The sequence below is a fragment of the Alosa alosa genome, chromosome 12 (genome assembly GCF_017589495.1).
Source record: "Alosa alosa isolate M-15738 ecotype Scorff River chromosome 12, AALO_Geno_1.1, whole genome shotgun sequence".
Lineage (NCBI taxonomy): Eukaryota > Metazoa > Chordata > Actinopteri > Clupeiformes > Clupeidae > Alosa > Alosa alosa.
In genome coordinates this window covers 26497889-26517280 of record NC_063200.1, presented here as the reverse complement: position 1 = coordinate 26517280, position 19392 = coordinate 26497889, and the positions used below count along the sequence as shown (strand labels likewise).

Sequence of the window (19392 nt, the reverse complement as noted above, 5' to 3'; positions counted from 1 at the left end):
GAGGAAGAGAGAGAGAGGGAGCGGGGAAAACAGAGAAACAGAGGGAGAGAGAAGCAGCTAGCCTCGCTCCTTCAGTGTGTGTGTGTGTGTGTGTGTGTTTTTGTGTTTGTGTTTCCAGGGAACAGCACTGGATGTTGTGGTTGTGTGTGTGTCTCAGCAAGAGTAAGAGACAGACAGCGTGACTGTGTGTGTGTGTGTGTGTGTGTGTGTGAGTTTTGTGTGTGTGTGTGTTTGTGTTCACCGTGGCTCTGGCTTCGTACTGCTGCTGCTGTGCCTCTCTCCTCCTGCCCGCCTCTGACACCATGATTTTTTGCAATCACCTAGGCGAATACAAGAAGGACGAACTCCTGGAAGCCGCTAGGTGAGTACAAGCCTTTAAATGCCCCCTCTCTCCCCCTCCCCCCTTCTTTTCGCTTTCTTCTCTCTCTTTCCTCCCTCCCTCCCTCCCCTTCCCTCTGTCCCCTCGGTGTTCTCCCAACAGGTATTGTGTTTTTGTGTTAGCTCTGTTGTTAGCAACACGCTTGTCTTTTCCAAACAACAGCAGGGCCAGGAATAGTCCGATTTGTGTTTGCTCAGAGGTTGTGTTTAAAAAAAAAAAAAATGTTTTATGTTCTGCCAGCTAAAGATTACAGGCTTATGTCTGCTGTTTTTTTTTTCTCTGGAAGGAGGGGGTTGGGAATCGGAGCCATTCATTTCATTTGTTTACAACACAGATATGGTGCTGGGGACCTGAGTCTTTTTGTGGTCCGGTTTTCACATGTAAAGGTGTTTGTGGGCGCACTCAGACTGCGCCGTGTGTTGTGGCCAAACGAACTGTTGACAGTTCACAGTTGTGGACAACTGACAGTTGTGGTATTGCTGCTGTGTGCCGCTTGCCACTGGGGGTTCTGTTTCCCAGCACTTTTCTCCCAGTGACTGCTGCATGTTAGCAGCACTACCAGGCTCTCTCTCTCTCTCTTTCTCTCTCTCTCTCCCCTGCCTGGCTCTGACCGCCGGAGCTGCGAGCGAGCCGCGAGGAAAGTCACGCCTGGAGATGCCGGCTGGCGCACAAAGGCTCCCCTGTCTTGGCAAACACATCCGACCCATAGCGGTCAGCCCCGGCCCCGGCGATGGATGGGTGGACGTTTGCCTTTCAGCGGCTCAGCGTGTCTCAGCGGCAAGAAAAGAGTGAAAATGAAGGGAGATAGAGAGAGGAAGAGAGACGTGCCTCTCATGCCTAAGTGCCAACAGCCACCCAGCTGACACTCTTTCTCTTTTTTCTCCTTCTCACGGTGTCCTCTTGGTTCTTCCTGCAGCACAGGGCTTGGAGATACCCTCCCTGCAAGCTGATCATCAAAGAGAAAGAGAGAGAGAGATAAAATATGGAGAGATGGAGAATGAGCAAGCCAGAGGGGGAGAGAGAAAAGACAATGAGAGAAGTACAAAGGCTCGGCTGTAATTTTCTTTTACATGCTTGTTAAGTAAGAAGGCCCCTGATCGCGGGGGCTTCGGCATTTTTTTTCTTCTCTCTTCTGATGTAAAGCGTTAAGTAGGTCTCCCTTCCACCTCCCACTTCCCCATCCGCCACCATGGGAGTGAAGGAGCCCTTTTGTCAGAGCCGCAGAGACTGCCGGGGTCAATCCAACAGAGAGAGGCAGTCAGTCAGCTCCGAGCACGTGTGTGACTTGACTGACAGGTGGTGGGATCACAGCGGTGAAGTGTGTGTGTGTGTGTGTGTGTGTGTGTGCTGTAGAGGAGGAGAGCCAACGTCAAACATCCAGAAGCCTCTCGTAGCTCTGAGAAAGCTGACAGGATTATTGGGGATTTTTCCTTTCTGCTTGCTGTGCCTCTGACTATATTTTTTATTCTCCCTTTTTTTGGTCTCTTGGTTTTTGTTCATATTTTCTCTTGTTGTTTCCACTCCCTTTATTCAGTTTCTCCCACAACCTCTGTGCTGTGGCCCTTTTGGCTTGGTCCACTCTTCAGCAGACTCCCATCTAAATGAACAATCTCCGTTCATGAAGCCACCTATCTGTGGTTCCCAAGTGATACGGGAATGAGGGAGTGCGAAACCAGAGAGAGAGTGCGAGCACGGCAAAGCGAGACAGAATTAATTAATCAGCTTTTTTTTTGCAGAGCTTCATCTGATAAATGCCAGGGAGTAACAGAAAGCCCCTATTTTCCTTAGTTTGCCTCAGCCGCAGTAGTCCGTCTTCTTTCATTATCATCACCAGCCACACAAACCCCAAACCCGTCCATCCGTTTCAGCTCCAGCCACTGCGTACAGCAGGGGCAATCGGCGGGACGTTCCCATCGAGGTCCTGGCTGTGGTTAATAGCCGTCCAGGCATGTGCCAGTGAGCCGGCTGCTGGCCTCTGTACCCTGCTGATAGCAAAGCTGCTGACATTTGTACACGGCTGCGATAAGAATCGCGGGCCGACACGTATAAATGTGTTTTTCTTCACGCGGCTGCCGATGCTCCTGCCCGCATCGCAGATGCAACCAGGGTAACTCAGATCTGCCATGACCTGACAGAAGGTGATACTGCAGAACGAGACAGTGATATTTACAAGGGATTTTGGAGGCTAGTCCCTACAGTGCTTTTAATGTTGGTGTGATTTACGCTCCTACTACACTTTGCACAAAAGCTTTGTGTGAATGGCAAAAAAAAATGTGAGCATAAATAGTGGGGCCAAGGCATTGGTTAGAAATGTCTGCGTCAATCAGAAACTCTTCCAAGCCAATAGCGGAAGTGGCCCAGGTCAGAGAACTTGTGAAGCTCCTCCTATAGCCTGCTCTCTGGGGGATCCTGTTGTTGAAGCTCCTCCCATAGCCTAACTCCTGTGGGGTCTGGTTGTTGAAGCTCCTCCCATAGCCTAACTCCTGTGGGGTCTGGTTGTTGAAGCTCCTCCCATAGCCTAACTCCTGTGGGGTCTGGTTGTTGAAGCTCCTCCCATAGCCTAACTCCTGTGGGGTCTGGTTGTTGAAGCTCCTCCCATAGCCTAACTCCTGTGCAGTGTTGCCAATTTAGCGACTTTGTCGCTAGATTTAGCGACTTTTGGCCCTCTCTGGCGACTGAAAAGTATATCTAGCGACTGACAACAAATCTGGCGACTTTTTCGTGTGTCTGGCGACTTTTGTTTTCTCTATGCGTTATCCTTCGGTTTGCCCAGGCTGACTGCAGCAGCAGCTTAAAGCGTGAGAAAAATCTTCTCGCAAAGATGCCAAACTCTGTTTCGTTAGTGAATTACATCGCGAATTTGCCCAAAGCGTTGCCCCATGTTTATAAAAGGAATGACTGGCCTATATAGTATCAGCCCATTTTATTACAAGGAAGTAGATGTTCTATAGATCTAAGCTCAGACAACGCTCATTGGAAGGTGCAGCAACTTCGGCTGAAATTACAACAAGAGAGTCAACGAGACGAGAGCAATGACATGATGCTTGCCAGCATCGTTCAACAATTGAACAAAGGAAGTAGGCTAGCCTACAACTTCATTCACAAGCAAAGCAGTGAATGTTAGAAAAACCTATAGTATTTGTTTAGGCTATGTAGGCCTAGCTTCAATGATGTTGTCAATGCAAGTTGATGCAGGACTGTCGGCTGAGTAAAAAAAAAAAATTCTATCGCTCTGTCCGAGTAACATTTAAGCCTATATTATGTAGCCTAAATATATCCAAAATATAGCCATTGCCGTAAGGGTACATTGCGTGTAGGCTACCCTATGGTCACATTATAATCAGAATTCAAGCAGTGCAAAGCAGATGCAGCAGTGAATAGGTTGGAAATGACTGCTTTTCAGCCACCTGATGCTAGTGTAGTCTAGATGATAGGCTACAGAAAGTAAAGTGTAGCCTATCAATAAATATACAAGTATATTAAATCAAATATATTTAAACTAGGCTCTTAAAGCTGCCTATATGAGTAGGAGAAAAGCAAACAAGAGTAAAAGGGAATTGAAAGACCATTACCGTTTTTTTTTTGAGGGGGGGGGGTACGATATGTGCTGACTAGGGTTGGGCAATCAAACATGGTTCTAATATGGCACCGTGCCGGCAATAAACGGTAGTAACTGCATCGAATAACAACGTGGATTTCGGTGCCTCATTTCGGTGCTTAAATATATAAAATTTTTTATATATATATTTTTATACGAGGCATCACTGCATGTCATGCGCCATCTCTAACGTTTTGCTCTGATAGCAACACATCCAGATACAGTTAGCTAACATAAACATTGGATGTATAAACCAGAGGGGTGCACCACATAGGCGAGTGGACAGTGTTTGACAGCTTGCGTGAGCCCAAGTGCTTAGGCCTACTTTAAAGTGATATCACGAGCTCCTGTCAAAATCTAGCAGTGTTACACAATATCCTTGCTAATGCGCTAACTGGCATTTATTTGAAATGTTATCAGCAAAGTTGTAAGGTGAAAACTTTATTTCACGGTGTGTTCTAAACGACATAATGGCATGATATTAATCTTCCATGTGCATGAGGCCCATATAGCATCACAATGAATATGAAGATCATGTTAAAAGTTCGCTGGCAAAAACATAAATATGTAGTTTACATACCTGATGTCACTGAGCTGTCAAAGAGGCTACGAAACCATCTCCGTAAGTTATCGCTAATTAAACTCAGCTGACTGGTGTTAGCGCATAGCCATAGTTGCTGTTAAAATGCTGCCTACTAGGCTAGCGCTGGGAATCTACACTTCAACACCGACATGTAGCCTCTAACATGTTCAAAACTATTGCGTGTTATGGGCATTACATTTCTTGAAGCATTTGGGAACACACTGAATTAACTGGAAAGTAGAGTCCGTATTAGATTAGCTTGCTTGCAAATGCCGTTGTCCATGACTTGGCATTTCTATAACAAGCGGTTTTAAGCGGTTTTATGGCAAACCGCCTACACTGGGTAAACTTGAAAGCAGAGCTTACCATTGTGTGTGCATGCATGGCAAGCTGTTTTAGGATTTAAATGTATTATTCGTAGGAGCAATGAGATATTGATAGTAAATTGAATATAACAGCAATTGCATGTTCAAATTTGTCTTATCAATAAAAAATAAAAAAGCAATTCATGCTTTAGACCATTTTAATTTAAAACATTTTAAAAACAAAGTACCGGTTCAGGCACCGTTTCGGCACCGGCACCGTTTTAAAAGTATCGATTTAGCACCGGTATCGGATAAAACCCAAACGATACCCAATCCTAGTGCTGACGTAATTAATATGCAAATTAGCTCGTGACGTCATCTAGCGACTTTTGGAGCTGGCTTTAGCTACTTTTCATTCGAAATAGTTGGCAACACTGCTCCTGTGGGGTCTGGTTGTTGAAGCTCCTCCCATAGCCTAACTCCTGCTGTTGAAACCCACAGTGGGACCAGGTGTTTGGATCCCAGATCCCACAGCTGAACTGGGTGCCTGCATTGAGCTCTGCATTCCTGGCTCTGCAGAGTGGACACTTACAGTCCTGCACTGTGCAAACCACGCATTGAACACACACACACACACACACACACACACACACACACACACACACACACACTGCACGGCTCCAGAAGGCACAGCTGTGGAAGTCCTCCTCCCTCTCCACAGCCTGCTCTCCTTCCCTGTGACCAGGGCTCCACGTTGGAGGCTAATGTCCCCAAATGAAGACTAATGAGGGTTGAGGGTGCACTCGCACTCTCTCCAGCTCACCACTGCTGTTTACTGTAAATGAGCCACCTCTGCATTTTTTGGGGGGGGCGCATTAAATAAGCCCTGCACCAACCGCTTTATCTTTTTGGCACACTCCCACCGACCCCCACACACTTCCCACTTATTTCCTCTCCTGCCCCCTCTCTTCCTGTCTTCCTCTCTCTCTCTCCCACTCTCCTCCTCTCCTCTCATCCCCGTCCCTCCACCCGGTTCTCCTCTCTTCCACTCCTCCGCTCCACTCTTTATGTAATGTATGGTTGTTGTCTGTTTGCATGGATTGTGTAGGAAGCGAGCTCTTTTCTTCTTTCCTACCAAGAATGTGATGTGTGTGTGTGTGTGTATGTATGGTCTTTGTTCTTTCTCAGTATGTGATGTGATGTGTGTGTGTGTGTATGTATGGCCTTTGTTCTTCCTCAGTGTGTTTGTGTGTGTGTGTGTGTGGTCTTTTGGTTTTTCAGTTTGTGTGTGTGTGTGTGTGTGTTTTGTGTTTTGTGTTGTGGCTTCTCCTCTGTGTGCAGAGCTGTTTAGTCCTGTAAGTTAATGCATGGCATGCTCTCCTCCTGTCTTCTCTGGGATGGACGCCTCTCATCCAGGAGCGGCAATGAAGAGAAGCTCATGGCACTGCTCACGCCCCTCAACGTCAACTGCCACGCCAGTGACGGCCGCAAGGTGAGAACGCACACACACACACACACACACACACACACACACACACACACACACCAAACCTGGCAGGGCCTTGTCCTGTCCGTTCACACCAGCTGGACTCTCCTCTCGTCTCCCATCCCTTTCATCCCTACACTGGACTCCAGCAGCCCAAGGTGAACCATGTACTTTTACACAGAGTGAGAACACTTGATCTCTCTCTTACACACACACACATGAACACACACACACACACACATGCACACACACACACATGCACACACTCTCTCTGTTTTCTATAAACCCTGTGTTCTCAGTGATTCTGCTATTGCACCTCAAAGCAAACTTAGTGCAAGGACGCCAGTTGCTGCAGGATATAAAGTCATGTGGACACTGACGCCAGTTGGTTAGCACGAGCCCAGCAACAGCTCAGCGGCAGATTTACTGATGTGGAACCAGCAGGTCATTCAAGAGGACCAGTAAATAGAGACAAATGAATCAGCGAGTACCTCTTTAAACCTTAAAGCCACGCTCCTGGGCTTCTTATTAGGGGCAATCACTCCTACGAGTTAAGGTGATGCTGTGTGTGTGTGTGTGTGTGTGTGTGTGTCTGTGTGTGTTTCTGCCTTGTTGGAGCAGTTCCGCACTAAAGTGATGAATAATTCAAAATGAAGAGCGCAGCAGGTTACAAGTGAAAAATGCAAAGTTTGGCCAAAAATATTATTTTAGACTCTGCAATGTCTGGACCATGGGCATAGCAAAGCTGGTATCTCTAAAAGCAAAGCGTTGTGCATATACATTATGTGACCAGACACACACACACACACACACACACACACACACACACACACACACACACTCTTATACAAGATGATGATGATGATGACAATTAATAATTGTGTCCAGTCCCCCATGAAGGTAGGATCCTTCTCCAATATAGGACTTAAAAGTGTCCCTCCACTGCACAGTGTTTCCTTCTGATGAATACATCAGTGAAATGTACAGTAGTGGCCGCCATTTCTTTTCACCCATCCCTCCGTCAAGCCAGTCCAGTTAATCCCTGAGCCTGCAGGAAATTATGACCCCTCAGGGTATCTTTATTACCAATTCCAACCCTCTGAGCTGTAATACATTGAAATCTGACACCCACTCCACTAAGGGACTGATCCCTGTTAGACGTCAACGCGTCTCAGGGCCACGGGGAGTTGACAGAGAGAGAAAGAGAGAGGTTGTATCTATTAAGAGTGGGGGACAAAAAAGGATTGACATGTCAACTTAAAAAAGGGTGTTGGTTTCCAAAACCAGGGAAAAGGGGCTTACAGCAGGTGACAGTGTCTAGGCTCACAAGGGAAGCATCTCAGATTGGCTCCTATCGATCCAGCCCAGCGTCTGCTCGCAGGCTCCATAGCTGTGTGTGTATGTGTGTGTGTGTTTGCACTGCGTGTCTCGCACACACAAGCGTGCAGCGTCTCACCCAGAAAGGAGTGGAATGGCCATCGGTTCTAGGTCACCGTGCTGTTCGCCATGGTTAGCACTGATTAATGGGGAGGGCTGAGCGTAAGCCTAATGAATAAGCAGCAGAAAGCATGTCATTTCAGAGCGAGTCAGAGGATTTGTCCACTTTTAGCTTGCAGCGGGTTGCTCCAATGTTTACTAAATACATGTGTATATATTAGGGCTGTTGAGCGATTTAATCAGAATTAATTGCATGAAATTGTATAGTTAATTGCAATTAATCACAGAAATGATTACATTTTCTAATCTGAAATTTTACACAAAGGTTATTTTACACATCAGCATTGCTGATGATTAATTAAGGTGTAAATCTAAAAACTGATTGTTTGCATTCAAGTTCATGTTGACTAAAAGATAAGAATCAGCTGGTTTCAATGAAGGCTGACATTTATTGACCATAATAGAGACATTGACAGAATATGATTTTGCATGAATAGTGCATAGAGAGAACACATTATGTTTTCTTTTTAAAATAATGGACAGACATTTACAGCCTTGGCCTTATTTTGCTGAAATGTCATCAATTAAACTTTAAATAGATTGGTTATTACTAGTTGTATAGGATGCTATACGCGAGACTGCGCATGAATGTAAACTTGTGTCTCTGTCACAGTTTTGTATTGGCATTCAGGAGGCCAGAGAGATGTCGGACATCTTGATTTGTCAGCACAACGTAAGGATTGGCATGCAGTGAGGCTCTGTTACATTAACAGTCCGTTGAGTTTGTTTGTAATAATTGTTGTGCTTGGCTGTGCTCAGCGTTCCTCTCCGCAACTCAACTCTGCCATCGCTGTGCAGCCTAACTGCAAGCGGCTTTGCGCTTGATTTTAATTGAGCTCCATGAGGGACTCGGAAGATGACTACTGCAATCATAATCAACGCACCGTGAGGCCGGTTCCCGCTAGAGATGGCTGTCGTACGCATCACATCCTCATCAGCGCCTCGACTCGTTATTCTGCCCCCTCCATTCACTTTAAATAAGAATCCACTCCAACTACCATGTCCCGGTGCTCTGCTGACGAGCTTGCCTGAATGACTAGCGTGAATTTTTTGGTTATGTTCTGTATTTACACCAAAGTCAAGGGAATCTAAAGTTCCTGCAGTGTGTGTTTGAGTGTGCGGAAAGTTTAGCATGTAGTTTTTTGCATTTTGCAAATGACTAACTACTACTTGGAGGTCTTGCTATAGCATTTGTTTCTAGCATAGTTGCTCTCTAACTTGCAGACTTGCAACTTTCCTTGGTGGTGTGCCTTTTTAAAGACTTCACAGTTCTGCCCACCACTGACTTAAATTCAGTTCAGCTCTCGCTGGCTTGCCATTGTGAACCCCAGCCCCCCAACCCCACCCGTGACAGACACATGCTGACACATGCCGGTTAGAGGAGGGGCCAGCCGTAACCCTGATGTGATTTCCCCCTACACACACACACACACACACACACACACACACACACACACCCACCCCACCACCCCCAGACTAGGAGCTGCCACTCTGGTTCGCCTCGGCCAACAGTGTCATTAGAGGCAGACTTCACCCGGGGGACGAGTCTGACGCGCCGGAGCATTCCAGGCCAGATGCCAGCACCTCAGCCGGTCTGATCCAGCGCTGGACATCCCCCTGCTCTGCTCTGCTCCTTCAGCTGAAGGGAGATGAAAGGACAGGCTTGTTCAAAACAACACTGTGTTTGGAATGTTTATGGTTTTTAATATGCAATTTTTAGGCTGTTAGATTTGGCAAGATCCCTACTGTAATTTCAGCTTGATGAGATATGGCCATCGGATGAAGAGAGAGAATCAGCTGTCATCTTGGTTTGCCTCCTGCCGCTACTGCAACCTCTGGGGAGTGTAAAAACAGCTTTTACAGCTGTTGTGTCCCCAAATATGTGACACAATGCATCAGTTATCAGCTAGCTGTATTTTAGTAGCATCTGTGCGGTTATACAGTGCTGACATGCAGATCTGTTGGCTATTACTTTTTGGGGGTAATGAATTACCACTCCAGTTTGAGACATTTTGACCAGTAAATCAAGGTTTCCGATTGTCTCTCCCCGACTCTGCTGTACTGCCCCTAGTTCTCCCACCTGATGTAAAGAGATAAGAATTCTAGTCGGTCTTGCTAGTCAGCTTGTGTTTCTACCAACCAAGATCCCAGACAGTCACTTGAGGGTAATAGTCACTTTTTGGAGAACTTTGAGAAAGCCCCACTCTCAGCAGACTGAAGAAAAAAGAGCTGGCTTTTATTCTGGTCATTAAGACCATGTCACCTTTGCAGAACCCTCTCTAAGGGAGGAAGTATGGCATCCAGAGTCTCGTTAATTGGCAAAAGGAAGACGACTTTAGAACTTGGTGCCTCCGTCAAGGACTTTTATTTGGTTTCAGGCAAGCCCTCGACCTCTAACCTTAGGTGTGATTGTAAGTGCAAAGCAAGATGTGGGAAGCTTTCTGCCTGATTTCTCATAAACTCACACTTTCTCTCTTTGTCTCTTTTTCTCACTGTCTCGCTCTCTCTTTCTCACACACACACACACACACACACACACACACACACACATACACACAGTCTCTTTAGGAGAATAAAGAAGCCTGTGTTTTGTCCTGTTAGTCAGGGAAGATGGAGTGGGTCTTGAGTTATATTATTGCAGAAGATTCCCCCAGCACCCTTGTTGTCTCCTTTTTGTTGTTGTCGTGAGGGCCGATTTGGGCTATTTTCAGCCCCTTCGTGATTTGCTGCATCTTTGTGTGCTGCGTAATTGCAGCTGTGTGTGTTTACCCCACAGCTGTGTCTTAGTCTGGGTAATTGCGTTTTATAGTGCTCTCAGCGGACGAGAACCTACCTGGCCTCTTGCAGGCCAGTGTGCTGTGGTTGACATTTTCTGTGTGTGTGTGTTTGTGTGTCTGTACATTTGTAGGCTTGGGGAGTTGCTGCATCTTTATTGAATAGTCCATTCCGTGCCCATTTATGCCATGTCCAAGGGCTGATAACACAGGGACTGCGGGAGCCATAAAATAAGCCTGGAGAAGCGACAACTAAGCAATTGTGTCTCGCTCCAGTGTGTACAGTATATCAGCTCTGGTCGGTTGAAGACCCCGTGGCTGCTCCTTTAACTTTTCATCTTGCCCGTCTCCCAATCTGATTAAGAAATAGTGGCCAGTACATGGGCTTTACGCTGCACTATGTGTTTATATTGTAAATCCTTTAGTGCCCAGTTCTGTATGCCAGTCTTCCAGTCTCACATGTAACAAACCCATCAGCACACATGTCAGTATTACTAGGGCAGACAGTTGCTCAGAGACAGAGATAGAGAGAGAGAGATATATACTTTGAGAGAGATGGAGGGAGAGAAATGGAGAGATGGAGAAATGAAAAAAAGAGAGAGAGAGATGGAAAAAGAGCCATATGTCAGTTGTGATGTCTCAGCAGGGATTCACCGTGGCCCATTGTTTACGGTTGCAGGAACATGGCGTCCCTGCCCGCCTGTCTTTGTGCAGTAGGGCTCTTTGATATCATGGCTGGAGACCGAGTGTGCTCAAGGCCCACTCTCCTGCTGGGCGCTAATTAACCAGACAGGCATCCGTGCTCGCCATCCTCCCCTGCTCTCTCCCGTTCTAAATCTTTCTAGTGCTTTTTCTGTTGTTCTTGGACACTCTTTTGTACACTCTTGTCTCCCCCTCCCTCCCCTCCACTCCACTCCCACCTTCTCTCTGTTTACCGTTCTCTTTCTCTATATTTCCCTCAGAAAGCGAGGAGCTTCTCTCTATATAATTTAGTTCTGTTATTTTCTGGAATGACTTTTATGCTCCTAGCCTCCGCTGTTATGGTCGCACCTTCAAATGGCGTGCTTTTCTGCCTATAATTGTATATTTGCTTCACATCCAATTGCCCCTGATAGACCAGTGTGAATGCAGAAGTGAAGTAGAAATAAAATAGAGCCTCTTACCCAGTCTCCAGAGAGTATTTGTAGCCTGTAGTTTATTCTGATATAAAGGAAACACTGCCGAAAACAAACACCATTATAGCTTCTGATTTGCCCTGATAAATACAGTTTGGATTGTAGTTGGATTTAACTCAATTTTTAACCCATTCACGCTGGATGCAGCATGACGCAACATTCTATCTACCGCCTGATGCTGCATAGCGCAACATTGAATCTCCTGCTGGATGCTGCGTAGCGCAGCATGCTTTTTATTTCATGTTTCTAGGTGCTACAGAGGCTTAGATATTAAATTTTGGTAGACGTTGACAATTTTTAGTATGTTTTCAGAAAACCCTCAGGAAATAAGGTTATTTGGTCTAGAATGCCATAGGATAGGCATTTTAGGAGTAAATGGGTTAAACAAGCTCAATTTATGGGGAGGATCATGTTGAAATCCTCCTGAATTAATACCATACGTTAACACTGAAACAAGGAAGCAATGGTACAGTATATGGAAGATGCTGTCTACTTACAGCTTTATCTGTTACCCCACCCTAAGTTCTTTCTTCAACACAGTGCTACCTTTCTTGTAGCAGTAATGCCACTCCTGCCTGTGACCCCAGTGTTACCCTGGTGCTTTCAGAGGGCCAGCTATTGAGCTGTAATTGAGGAAGCCTATTCTGCCCCAGTCCATCAGCTGCAGCTCCATTTCGCTAGTCCATATCAGCGGAGTGGCCTGGAGGTCTCTTGAGTGTGGGACACGATCACACCAGGGATTGTTATTGCTGTGGTAATGATGCCCTGTGAGCCTGTGACACTCCTACACATTTTCCAACAGCTACTCGATGCACCTTTATATATGTAAATATGTAACTACCTGTGACCAAAGGCGCAATATAAATGAGGGTGCTATATATGTACACTGCAAAAAATAAAATCTAACCAAGGGTTGTTAATCTCATATTAAGATCAAAAAATCTATCTGGTGTTGTTTTTAGTATGAAGAGACTTACCTAGTGCTCTCTCAAAAGATCATTTTAACTTCATTTAAGAAGACTTTGACTTATTTTAAGGAGTCTTACAGTATCAAGGCAAATTTACTCAACACACTGGCAGACAAATGTTCTTGTTTTTAGGACAAATTTGCTTGTTTTCAGGATGAAACGTCTTAAAAGAAGTCAAACTCTGAAATTAAGTCAAATGATTTTACGAGAAAGCACTAGGTAACTACATTACTACATTACACCGTTAGATTGGAAAAATTACCTAGAGGTCCTTTAGGCAAATTTGGTCAGATAACTTTTTAGTACTGCACCGTAATGTGCTCTCCAGCAGAGGCCTGCTTCCTCCCTCTGCCAGCAAGTATACTTTTTTCTGCAGGTATACTTTTCCCATATTGCGTTTGCCTTCGTGTTGTTGTATTCCTATCACTGTTTGTCACTCCACTGGTGCGTTAGAGTATAAATCCTCCCAGCCGACACATTGCCTGTCTCCAGCCTCTCCCCTGGGAAATAATTTAAGGGAACTTCGCCCTTGACTGCTCTAATCTTGTGTTCTCCATTTGTCATAAAATTTCAGCTTACAGGTGCATTATTCTGTGTATATAATGTAATACTTTTTCTCCCTCCCAATGGCGGCCATTTTTCATCAGGAGCTGTTGGCAGTCGTGCCAGTCTTTTAGCTCCGTGAGTCCAAGGCCCTGCGTTAAAGTAGTTAGTTTTCTGTAATTTTGCAACCTTCGCCTTCAAAAATTCCCTGCCGTTTTTGGCCAGTTTTCCTCAGAAAACAGTCCAAAATAAATAGTAATTTCCCAGGATATAGATTTATTGGTAATAAGAGATGTTGGCAAACCTTTGCAAGCTAAATGTCAAGTTTTTAATTTCAGGTTTTCTGGTTTAGATTCATTGTGATGGTTTTTTTTGTTCTTCTAATCATCATTTGAAGGGGTTACCATACAAGCCTCCAAAGAAGCAAGAACAAAAAAAAAAAAAAAATCATAGGATGGCATTTGGATTTGTCCTACAACAGCATGCCCCTTTCCAGGATCACTGCCTCTCTGCACAGTGTGCTTTCGTGGTCATATATTTTCCAGACAGCTCGGTGGTTATCAGGACAGTGTGTTGAAGAGGCGTCCCTGAGGATGGTGGTTTCACTCTGCCACTGCCACCCTGTAACCCTTTCAAGCTGGCACTGTATGCAAGCTGGCACTGACACAGGCAGCGTCAGCATGTGAGTAAGCGGGCACGTGGTACGACATCCACCCACACCCGCCCCCCACACACAACACAACCCCCCCTCCCTTTCTCTCTTGCCTCCCCTCGCTGAACAAAGGATGGGCAACACCTGTCCTCATACCCACTCACATTAGCATTAAGTGTTTTAGTCATGTGGCTGCCACTTTTATCCAAACTCTGAAGGCGTGCAGTTTTTAGCTGGGCTTGCACTACCTGGGGAGCGAAACATGTTCTCTCGATGTTCCTAACATTTTGTTTTAACTGACGACCGACAGAAACACGGCGTGTCCCATTTGTGCAGAATTGCAAGGAGAAATGGTGCATTCAGATAAAAGGAGACTGATGGAAAAGCCTGCACTGCAGAGATCAGCTGCTGAGAGGGGTTGCTGAAGGCTAGAGGAGAGCTAATAAGGAGAAATTATAAAGATAATATTTGTGTTGGGATGTAAAAAATATTTAATCAGACTGCAATATAAGGGACATCTCAAACTTTGGTGTGTGTGTGTGTGTTTTCATGTTTGTTCTTATGTTTGTTTTTTCTCTAGTACATTGTCCTGATTTATGCTCTTGGATAGCTAGGTCTCTACATGGGGCGGTTGATGGTTTATTCATAATGAGATGGGTGATTAGACCTCTACCCATTCAGTCGTAATGGTCAGCCCTGTGGAGCCTCTTCATATCTCAGTGAGACAGAGATCCCCCTCGTTATCCGCAGTCTCTTTCGCATCACCCTGGGAAGCCCCATCATCTCTCTCTCTCTCTCTCTCTCTCTCTCTCTCTCTCTCTCTCTCTCTCTCTCTCTCTCTCTCTCTCTCTCTCAGTCTCTCCCTCCTGCTCTCTTGCTCTCTCCCTTCATCTTTTCCCAACTTTTCTTCCTTTCCCTTCATCTACATTGTATATTTCACATTCTCTCGTGGTCTTCTTCCCGCCTCATCTCCTTGGGACCAACTCGTCTTTATCACCACCGGCAAGAGGCCATGATGAGGTGCTTAACTCCCCAATGCGGCATGCCTGATGTCTGTGACCAAAGCGGTCATTAGCCAACAGCCGGGGCATGACGAGGACCTCAGAAGGTGGCGAAGGCCATTGTCTCACACAGGCAGGAGAAACATTACCCTGGTGGAGCTCGTAGCAGCACCCAGCCACCCACCCCCCCGTAGAGGAAGCCTCTCTCTCCCTCTCGCCTCTTCGCCCTCCTGCCTGCACTGCCATCATTGTCCCCATCATTACCATGAGGGTCCTGTGCCAGGATCCAATTATGACTGCAGGGCGGGCAGTGTATGTCTCTGGTGTGTTCCCGTCGGAAATAAGACATTCTTCAGGCTGTAAGAGAGTGTGGGGGAGAAAGAGAGTCGGAGAGACAGGAATTTGGCCATGCTGGTCATCCAGCGGAGGAGAATGCGGTCATTACTCCCCCTCTGTGAAAGCAGATTGGCAAGAAGGACCAGGGAGCAGCAGAGTGTGGAATGACTTCTTTAAGAAAGATGGTTGAGGCTTGAGCGCTCTTATCCTTAAACGGCTGCCAAGCGTTGGCTATTTTAGGCAGTGGAAAACCACCGAAGGCAAGTTGGATGTTTTGCGTCAGTGCGTTTTGAGATGGTGGAGGGCCCGCAGAGTGTGTGGTGCACCTCTCTCCGATGCAGAGAGTACTCGTTGGCAGTACATCACCTGATGGTGGTCTCCCACTCCCTACACTCAGTGGAACCTCCTCCTACGGTTAGCCAAACTTAGAATGACTCATTTTTCACAGCAGCTGCTATTCTATCTGTATTACCTCCACTTTATTTTTCATCTCAAAGAGCCGCTTTAAAGGTTACAGGGGGATTGCTCAAGTTTGTCATTTTATCGCCACAATACTGCTACCATGGTACCATTAACTTAACCAGGCCTGTTCTTCGTCAACAGTTTGTATTTGTACACTGGAGGCCTTTCAGTAGGTGCCTGTTTGAAAACTTAATTGGTACGGGTTATCATACCTTTCTATGCTTTTTATTGTCATCTCACTGGCACAACAGTAGTTTTACAATGGGCGAGAAGGGACATTTGGCTTGTTATTTCAAACTTCTGAGTAACTGTGTGTGTGTGTGTGTACATCTGTGTGCCAAAGATGAAGAGCAACCGAGCCCAGGACATTATTAACCCAACCCACTGGAGAGCGCGATCATGACGGCTTCCGCTGGCGCCGGGGAGAGACTAATCACCACCCCCCACCTCACGCTCGCAACTGCTCCCATCAGTCACGGCCGCCTCGTCTCTCTCAGCACCACTGACCTTCCCAGTCCATCCATCTTCGTTTTGTTTACTCCCATCATGCCTTTCTGGTGTATGTTCTCTCTCTCTCTCTCTCTCTCTCTCTCTCTCTCTCTCTTCTCTCTCTCTCTCTCCACCCTTCCTCGGATTGCACAGCTAGAAGAGTATTTTCTTAGAAGAGTCTTTTTTTCTGTTGGACAGTGCAGTTGAGGCAGTTTAAGAGGTTGGTTCTCGGAAGCAATTGGTTTCCCCCCCGTTCACCTGGACTGTGACCTCATAAACTTTGCCCGTTTCCACCCGTGGCTTGCTCGTGTGTGTGTGTGTATGTGTGTGTGTGTGTGCGCGTACATCTTCACATCTTTAACGAGCACGTCTGTTTCGCCCGTTGGAATGGGATCAAACACACCTGACCGTGTGCAGTTACAAGGCTACAAAATGTTCTCACATATACCCTCTTCATACAAACACACACACACACACACACACACACACACACACACACACTTTTTTTGTCCATAATCTAGCCTCTGTGCGTTTCCCCCCATTTTTTAATATTCATTAACAAGCCAACCTTTGTGCTGTGGATCAATAGGAAGGCCTCTGAACGTTGCTTTTGGCAGCAGCTCAGGAAGCAAGCACTTGCCTGACATGCTCCTGAGCTTTAGCCCTTAGTGGATGATGCACAGCGGCACTAGAGGATGGTGTGGGAAGGGAGGTTGGAGGCAGATGAAGGGCCTGCTGAGGTTTAGCTTGGCATCGTCCCTCTGTTTTGCATCCAGACACAGACTGGGATGACTGCCTGAGTATGCCCCTTTGCTCTCTCTCTTTCTCTCTCTTTCTTTCTTTTCTTTTCTTTCTCTCTCTCTCTTTCTCTCTCTCTCGCTTTTTCCTTGCTGGAAGTTGTAACAAATTGCCTGCAGTGTTTCTTCTTTTTTTCTGTCTCAGGCACCGAGGAGTGCAAGTAAAAAACCCAGCGTCGGTTTTCTGAAGCCCACTTACCGTAAAGCAATCGTATCCCCCCCCATCCCACCCACCCACTCGCCCCTTCTTTCTTTTGCTTTGCAACTCTCACATTAACATATGATGGACTTTTTTCATTTGTCAGAATTCTGGCAAAATTAGATTATAGGCTGTGTTCGGCAGCTTAAGTATGATCCATTTTGAAAATGTGAGACTCTTCTGCCTGCAGCTGCCTCTCTCTGTCTCTCCCACTCAGAAGCAGAGCAGGGTTTTTACTGTGGCCGTGATGAGGGAGGGAGGAGGGGGGGATCAATGATAGACTCCTCAGTGCATTGCTATCTGTGCAAAGCAGAACAAAAGCCCCAAATAATTATAGAAAATAAGCAGAAGATGAAAGTCAAGCGCAGTTGTAAATTGCAGTGGCTGTCATGAATGTGTTCTGTACCAAGTGTTGTGAAAAGAACAGCGATGTGTTCTTCCCATAGACTGTATACAGCCTATGGTTTATCCACTTGGCACTGTGGTGTGGACTGAACAGATTCAATGGGCGACCCGTTGCAGAATCTGAAGATGTCTGACACTTAAACATACAAAATCTGACTTCAGCATTGTCAGAGCGAGGAACGGCTGTAGTGTAGGTCGTCTGGAAAGTTACTTTGGTGCTCTGGTTAAAATTGGCTTTCTTAAATTGTCCATTAAAGATGCTGTCCACGATTCTGGCAGAAGGTTGTTATTTGAGCTTAACAGCCAATCAAATTACAGCCCACCCTCCCTACTCCTGAAGCAATATGTGGATTGGCAGGAATTGTTTATGGCTTGGTCCAAGCAACTGCTGTTTTCCTTTTAGAGAGCCAGGAATGTGTTTGGGCACTACAGCATTTGAGCACACATGGTGAACAGACAACTAGTGAACCGTGAGGAGCAATCTGCTGAGTTTGACACCCAAGTGCCTTGGTTTACATTTCCAGACTGTACCTTTAAGTCCTAATACAACCGGGCTGATATCCTGTCGTCCTGGGTGCTGCACAGACACAGGGGTGATGGAATGAGTCCCCAGTAATATATGAAAAGTGCTCCCCACTGCTCAGTAATTGCAGCACTTCAAAAAGACGGTGGCTTCAAGACCTTGCTGTCAGCTTTTGCTTCTCCAAACTACACCCGAGAGATGCAGGCCAGTCCCCAGTGTGAGTTTAGAAATGGCTTCCAGGAGGGCAGGTGGTTGGCCCTGCTTTCCATCTATACATCTGTTCCCCCAGGAGCCTGAGCCATCTTTATGACCGACTCTCGCAAACAGTAAACAGTGTCATAGGATAATGAGCCCAGTGGTGGTGGTGGTGGTGGTGGGGGTGGGTTGGAGCAGGGAGAAGAAGCAGCCTGCCGCTACCGTAGATCTGGCTCTTTCCAATGAGATGTCAGCCCGTGCTGTAGAGGCCCTAATGTGTTATTGATCCCGGTCCGTTCCGTCTGCGAGCACCTAGTATGTTCACTTGTCTTCTGCTTGGGGAGTTTGCCCACTCTCGGTACACACAGAGAGCTCCAAAGTGAAGGGAGGTGAACTTGGATGCAAAGTCACCCCTGAGTCTACCTGTCTTCCTACTGTCCTGTGGGGAAAGACTCAAGGTGCTCCTCAGCCCCCCCCGACCACCACCTTCTCTTCCTCCTACTTAACACTTCCAGCGTTAGGAGTATTCATGCTAGTTATAGCATGTGTGGCTGCCATGGCAACAGCTTTTAGCAAGCAGTCACTGTTGGCATGGTTACAAGTCACAATGCCCAATAAGTGAAGCGAAGGAAACAGGGAAACGGGGACTGTGTGCCCGTGTGTGTGCCCGTGCTCGTGCTCACTGACAAAATATAATGTGTTGATGAGAGATATGCAGCTGAGGCTTTTGCTTCCCCTGAAGCCCTCTCTCTCTCTGTCCTCTCTCTCCTGTTCTCCCTCCCTCTCTCTCTTTTTTTCCTCTCTTCCTATTCCCCTAGCTCACTCCCTGTTAGGACAAGGAGCTTGTTAATCACCACCAAAGCTGGCCAGCCTTGCTTTATACAGCTTAAAAACAGCCATCCACTGTCAGATATGGGGTCTTTGTTTCATTTATCCATCCATCTATCCATCCAGCAGCGATTCCCCTCTACACTGGAGGAATTGTCTTAACGACACTTCAATTTAGAAGTGAAGTACACAGCAAG

At 46.3% G+C, this 19392-nt stretch overlaps 1 protein-coding gene across 4 annotated transcripts in view; it reads left to right on the top strand.

Annotated features, from left to right (window-relative positions):
* tnksa (tankyrase, TRF1-interacting ankyrin-related ADP-ribose polymerase a) overlaps positions 1 to 19392 on the top strand; it is a 104093-nt gene that overhangs the window by 43704 nt on the left and 40997 nt on the right. For 2 of the 4 annotated variants that reach the window (XM_048258894.1, XM_048258891.1), the window contains exons 4-6: positions 325 to 361; positions 6282 to 6357; positions 8462 to 8521. In XM_048258894.1, the coding sequence (XP_048114851.1) occupies positions 325 to 361; positions 6282 to 6357; positions 8462 to 8521 (173 nt within the window). The remainder of the gene's footprint in view (positions 1 to 324; positions 362 to 6281; positions 6358 to 8461; positions 8522 to 19392) is intronic. The other 2 variants (XM_048258893.1, XM_048258892.1) reach the window with 1 other exon arrangement.